Below are 8,958 nucleotides of genomic sequence, written 5' to 3'. Positions count from 1 at the left end.
TGGATGTAGCTAGTGAGTAATTTGTTGTATCTAAACGAATTGTCTATCATTATTCCTAAATTTTTTGCTTCCTCCTTTAGTGCAACCGCTTTGTCGCCAATTCTGAATTTTACCAAATGTTTCAAGTCGGTGACTTTCTGCTTGTTACCAAACAACATGAACATATGCTCCGGGCGTTTCCGGCCAGGGGGGCTATGATTTTCCGATTCAGCGGATATTTTTACATACAATACGTTTGGTTTCGTTCAGTGTTTCAGTGGTTTCGAGCACGCCTCTATTTCATTTTTATTGAACTTGTCCGTTATTAAATCACAACCCTGTATATAAAATCGGCCGAAAAAGGACTTATTTCAGATCAAACGCGAAGTGGGTAGCTTTTTAATCGATTTTGACACAAAATCAACAAAAGTTAAGTTCCCAGACAAAATTGAACTCTTTTTCAAATTGTTAAAAAATGAAATTTCGTAGTTGATTTTTAGCTCTAAAATTAAAATAGCAGCACTATAGAGTGTGTCCCAGGCAAAACGCACCATAGGGAAACGGAAATGTATTTTTTCGCGAAGGAGGCTTTTAAAATTAGCGTTCAACGTAGAGATAGTTCCAAAACTAAAAGATGATTGCGCAGAAACCAATTACGGTACGAATGCAAATATACTATCTAACCCAAAAATGTTGGCATTTGTCAGTGTATGTTTAAACGGCTTGCCCTTTGTGATCATAATACAAACGCACTGCAATGACATTATACAGATACATGATAATCGGAAAAAAGACATGCCCAATACCACACCAGAATTTTTCTATCTAACTCATTCTCTCTATACCCCGCAGCCAATGGCCCATATGAATAAAAGGGAGCATATGCTTATACTTGCAAAATTCAAAGTAAATACTCGTAAGTGCCCCCTCACACTGGGCGACTTAGCAGCGCCGCTTAGCCACGGGACGGGATGCAATGCAGAGCTACAGAGCAGCCCAGTGGAAAGGGGGGACTTACGAGTATTTACTTTGAATTTTGCAAGTATAAGCATATGCTCCCTTTTATTCATATGGGCCCTTGGCTCCAAAGTATAAGAAAACTGGATTTGTCACAAAGCAATTGTGAAACTGATTTTCCCAATACTTTTTTCGTCCAGAATCATCAATAGTTAATATTTGTCCATCCAATAAGAGCTTAAGAGTCAAGAGCAAAAAATTGGTTTTAATAAAACAAAGTATACACCTTAATATCTGTCACGTTCTTACATGAAAAGTCCAAAATCGATCCAAAGATGAATTCAGCTCTTCTACGTATGTCTAAGATGATGTGTACCAAATTTGTTTCTAATCGGTTCAGCGGTTTAGCCGAAAATGAGAGTACAGACAGACAGACATCATCCAGATTTTTTTAATTCGTGTTCCTGGTGCCTAAAAACGTGTATTTCCGTCAAAAAAGTGGGTGATCATCCGAATGCAATTCCTCCCTTGCCAACGTGTGGGTTGTAAAAATGATATTGTGAGCATTACGTAGAACTTTTTTTCTGATTAAGAAAAGTATATAATTATACCTCCAAAACTTTTGTCGTGTCAAATCTAATGGGATATTTTAGGCTCTGTCGTAAAGCTTCCCTCCAAATTGTGCAGGAGTGGAACAGAGGAAAACTCAAAACACATTTCCCAAAATTTGCGCTATTGATGTCTGTCTGTCTGTCTGTCTGTCTGAGTCACAAAAGCTCCGGAACTACACCACTTACAGACTTGGTATTGGTGTCATTCTATCAGAAATTAAAAATTATTTCATGTTTGTATTCTCCCTAAGACACGAAATGTCCATAAGGGCTATTAAAATCGAAAAAAACAAATTTAAAAGTGCACTCTTCGTTTCTTGCTCACATAAGCGGCTTAACGAATTTTTTTTCCATTCTATAGCTTTATCAGTCCAAATTGAGCTGTGTACTCACCTTTGCCTACTTAAAAGAAATTCAACACAAGCCCTTTTGTGAATATTTAGCATTAGAGAAAACCTACCTACCTACCAAAACCGGTACGCTATTGATTTCAATTGTGGACGCGGATTGGTGCGGATACGTGTATCTCTCCGAGTTTCATTTTACATTACATTGTGGTGTATGTTCTAAGTAGGAATGTATTTTACTCGGAGGAGAGTGTGTTGCATAGTAACATGAGTATTATCTCCATACTACAATTGCACCTGCAAACATTCACCGTAGCATAGTTCTCCGATTCCCCATTTAATTACTCGCTCTATGATCCGTTCCAATAAAATTACAGGCGGCAAGTCTCATCACGTAAATGAAAGTGTAAAGTGAACAAATTTTGAAACATGAATTTCTTCTCCAAATGCTTCCTCTTAATGTTATGTAACTTAAATTATGTCATGTGCTACCACCACCAAAACCGTTCGAAATACTCACATCTGCACACGAGAAAAAGTTCGGAACTCTACGAGAGCTACCAATGGCGTCAGCATCGTGAAAATCTCTTCAGCTACAGGGAGACGGAGACGCATCACATACGCCACCATCCCGAGCTCAACGTACAAGAGATACTTTGGCCGGTGAAAAAGGAAGCGGTCGTCGAGGGTAATCTAGTTTTGGGCGGACTGATGATGGTACACGAGCGCGAGGATTCCGTGACGTGCGGGCCGATAATGCCCCAAGGAGGAATACAGGCGCTCGAGGCGATGCTTTACACCTTGGACCGACTGAACGAGCCGAAAACCTCGTTTCTGCCAAACATCACGCTAGGAGCTCACATTCTGGATGACTGTGATAAGGACACGTACGGTTTGGAGATGGCGGTGGATTTCATCAAAGGTAAGGACATGCTATTGTAGAACATGTCTTCCTGTTGTTTAATTCAAATTTTTTGCATTAGAATTCATAAAAGCTCTTGGGAGGGACCTTACAAACAGTCCGGTGATTCTAAATTTTTGATATGTCATCTAGGATGGTTAATGTTTAAAATGCCAGATGCACAATTCCTCCCCCTGCTGCCATATTGAAAAAACCGAAAAAATTCGCCACTTTCTTCAGATTTTCTTTGCTTTTGTTTCTACACTTTTTAAAAAAATGAAAAAAAATGGCATTTTCCATAAATTTGTTAATAATTTAGAACGCTGTAATTCCGTTATGCTCTATTCTAGGAAAACAAGTACCAGAATAAAATTTATGGGGAATTTAACTACCTAGAAAATGCATGTAACTTTTTTAAACCAACCCTACAGAGTGAGGAAAAACGTAGCAGTGACAACAATGGCATTTTTCTTTTTTTTGCTATTGCTACTGCAAATGTACTAAAAAAATTCACTAAATTTAGTTGAATGGCCGGCACCTGGTTCAAATACTGGAATAGTGTTTGTAGACTTACTTAGTGTTGCTGGTAAAATTGTGAACACTCACAATGACCGATTGACCCTAAAAATAGCGGTATAAATTATATATCGGTCAGTGTTTTTTTCTCTACCAATCCCGAACGGCGGTTAATCGACCCTATCTCTTTTCAGAACCTGCACGCTGGGCATATTCTATGTTGACTTTAGTTCATGATGAGTTAGGATATGTAACTTTATATCCCTCTTAAAACGAATGTAATCCTATCCCCACGCCTGCTGTAACCAACATTTTTTTGGGGAGACACTTGCCATTTTTTACAGCTTCAAAAATCCTACTTGACGTATTTCTGCGAAAAAATCGCCAGTTGTGTTTTGCTTTAAGGATTATTGCTGCCTTTGTGGGAAAGAAATAACATTAGGACATCCTCTCAATCCGGGGAAGATTAATCAGTAGGATTTCGATAGTTCTTGTGTGCTTTCATAAATATAACGATTCCTATTGGCCCGGTTAAAGAACATGGTAGACTTAATTACTATAGCTGATATTAAGAAGAAGCGGCACTTATTATGAGTAACAATAGCGTGGTTTATTTTTGGGGGAGATTTTTGCATGAATAGCGTCGAGATAAATGATGCGAAAATCAGGCATCGAGGGTATGGTGTTTGAGCACCAGTAACGATTTTTATTTCCTTGAAGCAAAGAAGAAAGCAATTTTTTTCATGACTTCAACGAGGCAAAATTATGAAAACTTTTATCCCTGGCTGTAACTTTTGATCTAGTAGCCCAATCTTGGAACCGTTTGATATTATGGAATCTACAGGCCATATTCTATAAGAAAATGTTTTTTCCGGTCGATCTGAGACAATTTTTTTTGGGGCCTCAAAAAACTTCCTTTTTTACCACAAATCGACTACACCAAAATTTCTCGGGAAAACACTTTTTCTTATTAATTTTGGTGCGTAGAATCCAAAACGATTCGTACTTTTTCTATTAAACTTCGCAATCAAAAGTTATGGACTAGAAACCAATTTCCCTGCCAATTTCGAAAGAAAATTCAAAATGCTGTAACTTTTGATCTAGTTGCCCAATCTTGGAACTGTTTGAAATTATAGAATCTACAGGCCATATTCTATAAGAAAATGTTTTTTTCCGGTCGATCTGAGACAATTTTTTTGGGGCCTCAAAAAAAGGCAGTGTATAACCTTCCTTTTTACCAAAAATCGACTACACTAAAATTTCTCGGGAAAACACTTTTTCTTATTAATTTTGGTGCGTAGAATCCAAAACGATTCGTACTTTTCTATTAGACTTCGCAATCAAAAGTTATGGACTAGAAACCAATTTCGAAAGAAAATTCATAGGGCTGTAACCCTGCTTTTATCAGATATAAGCTGCGGAGTATTGAATAAAAAGTTATATGACATAGTTATTAGGGTTATTAGAGGTTACTTACTAAAGGCATTAACCTACTCCGCTCCCGGGAAATTGACCGAATACAATTTATCGAAAGTAATAGTGGGTTTAAAGAACCATTATCATTAGTTCATTAAGATCATTAAGAAGTAGCCAATCGAAACAAAAGTTTATTGTGCATCACTAAAGCCCGTTTGTAACGATCCATTATTTAGTCAATTTTTAAATAATTTTTTTAAGAACAAAAAAATTGAACATTGAATACATCAACTTTCATCAATTTTTTGGTAGTTATTTTAGGCACTGAAAGTTGTCCTATTTTCCCTCAATTTTTTAGTAACTTTTGACAAATTATAGGGAATTTGTAAAATTAAAATTAAATTTATATTAATTTTTAAAGCTCACTATAATACGTTGACAGTAGATAGAGACCTTAGTTTACAGAACATAAATATTTAGTCTCCAGATTTAATATAACACAGGTTATGTTACATTACATTTTACAGGTACTAAAAAATTGACAATATTATTACATACAGTTTCATCATTTATGACATGTTTAGGATAGCATTATCTTTATTGAAGAAAAAAAGGACTAAAAATTTGACCAAATAAGTGATCGTTACAAACGGGCTTAAGCAACATAACTATACCTTTGTTTCTATTGGTTATTTCTGAATGATCTAATGATACAGATTTAATGGTAATGATTGTACAAACCCACCGAATTGGCCCAGTTTGTACGAAAAACAATTGAACCGATTCAACAGTTGGTCGAAATCCTTTCACCGAAAAGCAAACGATTGAATATAGATCTACTGGCCGTTTAAAATTTTAGAAATATCCTCCTTATCTAATGGGCACTTAAAAGCAAACCTTGATCATTAGCAAGTTTAACATACACTTTTACTTTATGATTTCAAGGTATCTATTGTACTAGGTACTAGATTCATTATTTTATGTGGTCCCAAACACTGCCTTGAGGTCGTTTTCTATGGGCAATTTGCACCTGGTGCTAAATGTGGGCTGTCGGGTGAATGCAGCAATTCTGGGAAGTCACTGTAAGAGCGCCGGTTTTTGTTCGCCGTGAGTTCGGTTGCTTTGCTCTAAAGGGGTAGGCAACCCCCACTGAAAGGGATCAGTTTATACAGTTTATACAGTTTATACAGTTTATACAGTTTATACAGTTTATACAGTTTATACAGTTTATACAGTTTATACAGTTTATACAGTTTATACAGTTTATACAGTTTAGTCAGTTTATACATTTTATACAGTTAATACAGTTTATACAGTTTATACCGTTTTAGTTTATACAGTTTTAATACAGTTTATACGTTTTATCAGTTTATACAGTTTATTACAGTTTATACAGTTTTATACAGTTTATACAGTTTTATCAGTTTATACAGTTTATACAGTTTAATACAGTTTATACAGTTTATACAGTTTATATACAGTTTTATACAGTTTTATACAGTTTATACAGTTTATATACAGTTTACAGTTTATACAGTTTATACAGTTTTACAGTTTATTTTAACAGTTTATACAGTTTATACAGTTTATACAGTTTATACAGTTTATATTTAATACAGTTTATACACAGTTATACAGTTTATACAGTTTATACAGTTTTATACAGTTTAATACAGTTTATACAGTTTATAACAGTTTATCCAGTTTATACAGTTTATACAGTTTATACAGTTTATACAGTTTATACAGTTTATACAGTTTATACAGTTTAAACAGTTTATACAGTTTAATACAGTTTATACAGTTTATACCAGTTTTATACAGTTTATACAGTTTATAACAGTTTATACAGTTTATACAGTTTAATAAGTTTATACAGTTTTATACAGTTTATACAGTTTATACAGTTATACAGTTTACAGTTTATACAGTTTAATAAACAGTTTATAAGTTTATAGCAGTTTTATACAGTTTATACAGTTTATACAGTTTATACAGTTAACAGTTTATACAGTTTATATCAGTTTATACAGTTTATAACAAGTTTATACAGTTTTATACAGTTTATACAGTTTATACAGTTTTAATACAGTTTATACAGTTTATACAGTTTATACAGTTTATACAGTTTATACAGTTTATACAGTTTATACAGTTTATACAGTTTATACAGTTTATACAGTTTATACAGTTTAGTCAGTTTATACATTTTATACAGTTTATACAGTTTATACAGCTTATACAGTTTATACAGTTTATACAGTTTATACCTACAGTTTACACAGTTTTCAGCTAAAAATGTAACAAATATAAAAATCGGGTGTAGGCATTGGCAACCCCTACTCATATGTTCTTATTTGTGCCTCAGTGGTGGACCCCAAGTATAATTGTGTTTTTACAACCATCTTAATTTAATACCTAAGCACCCAGACTATTTCACAAAATTTGTTATGTATATTCATTTTACAAGCAAATGAGAAAGATATTCCAAAGCTAACTTCACGTACGGATCCCCATAGTGAAAATTGCACTATACAATATACAAAGGGTATACGGCTTCGCATTCTGGATTAATTGTAAATTGCAATTACATTTGTAATGACCCAATGATCTGCAACAGATCACTCACAACCGCAATTATTTACAATTTCATGACATCAATGGATGTATAAAATGAATTCTCTGTAACAACACAGAAATAGAGCTTCGGCCGACACCGAAGGTATTGTTATTTCCTTATAATTTCTGAAACAATATCAATGTTGACACTTTCTTTATGAGATTATTGTGTGTTGCTTATGTATTCACACGGCTTAGTCCCATCTGAATCTTGCAATTAACTATAGCGTATAGTTGAACTCTGCATGTTTACGTTTAAAATCCATTGTAACCAATCATGACTAAACGAGGAACGTACAAACATTTGGAAATCGATAGCTAGGTATTAATTCTGTTTTCCTTTATGCCCTATTTCTGTTACAACGGAAGGGTAGATAAGTTTGACATAACACGAATTCGAATTATGTTGGAGAGGAATTTTCTAGTAATTAATTTAAGGATTTAATGAATATTACATTCGATATTAATTTGAGTAATGAATAAAAATTGTTGTTCATAAAATGGAGGTATTCACTTAGAAACATGAAGCCTGTCTGGGATTTCCATGTTATGCACCAGCTGGCTAGGTTCCAGCAGCGAGCGTAACATTGGAAAGGTGTCCGTTCAATGTTTATGGATTCCTGGTTCTCTCGCAACACTCAATTCATATTAAAATAGTCGGATGCCACGCCGTCTGTATGCATTTCCATCTCCAAACTTCCGAATCCTGGAGGAGTTCTTTACTCACTTGGTGCACCTGAACGGCTAATCTCTCAGAAGTATTTTTTTATGAATTCGATAAAATGAGTTTGTTTCGAGGGGAAGTTCGCCTTAACAATTTGGATATCTTCTGAAGTACTCCCCGTACAATAATTTAATTAACTTTTTAAATAATTGTAGTCCCTTCATTCCTATTCACGATGCTGTAAAATTGAAAATGTTTGTTTTGTGTTATTTTTTGCCTATACGCAGGTATTTAATGTAACTTAGCGAGGGTTGATACATTTTTAGAGTAATGAGCGATTAAATCTTTAAATTTTTTCAAATGGGTGCATTTACTTCGATTCAACTCCCTCATACCTTGACACTTCTATTTTTTTCGTTGGAAACCAAAATTTTGAATTTAATGTAAAATCACACATTCTTTGGAGTAATGAATTATTTGACCATCTGCCTGCTCTATAGGAAAATTTACAATTATTTATTGACTTATTAAAGGCTCCTCCATTTTCTACTTCCTGAAAATGAACTTTTGCTCCTAATCCACAAAGTTACCACAACATTTTGAATATCACGAGCGATCAAAAAAGGATTGACGTCGAGTCACCTTTGGAAGTTCAAGTTCAATGTTTTTCGGGGGTAAAATACACAAGAGCCTAATTTTTAATCGGATAATTTAATTTTACATGAAAGTTTTGTTGCAACGGACAAAGTGTGCTTTTGATAGAGAGTTTTTTCCAGGAGGCAACAAAATTTGAGTGAATTAAAATTAAAGTTATCCTGATTTAAAACCAAGATCGAGTGTATTTTAGGGAGATTAATACAAGACAGTAAATTTCACAACCACTATAAATTTTACGCATTCCTACACGCATTTTTAACGCTGATAAAAAGCTACCTAGCTTTTAATTAC

At 34.3% G+C, this 8,958-nt stretch overlaps 1 protein-coding gene across 1 annotated transcript; it reads left to right on the top strand.

Annotated features, from left to right (window-relative positions):
• The first annotated feature begins 2,377 nt into the window (after nt 1–2,377).
• Nucleotides 2,378–2,836, top strand: LOC116175444 (metabotropic glutamate receptor 2-like). Its single transcript, XM_031493570.1, has one exon. The coding sequence runs from the start codon at nt 2,378–2,380 to the stop codon at nt 2,834–2,836; it is 459 nt and encodes a 152-aa protein (XP_031349430.1).
• The last annotated feature ends 6,122 nt before the right edge of the window (nt 2,837–8,958 follow it).

The sequence above is a fragment of the Photinus pyralis genome, unplaced genomic scaffold (genome assembly GCF_008802855.1).
Source record: "Photinus pyralis isolate 1611_PpyrPB1 unplaced genomic scaffold, Ppyr1.3 Ppyr1.4_LG7, whole genome shotgun sequence".
Classification (NCBI taxonomy): Eukaryota; Metazoa; Arthropoda; class Insecta; order Coleoptera; family Lampyridae; genus Photinus; species Photinus pyralis.
This window is presented reverse-complemented; position numbering and strand designations above follow the sequence as displayed.

Coding starts and splice junctions, on each gene's coding strand:
- LOC116175444 (XM_031493570.1), top strand. CDS start 2,378: ATGTGCTACCACCACCAAAACCGTTCGAAATACTCACATCTGCACACG.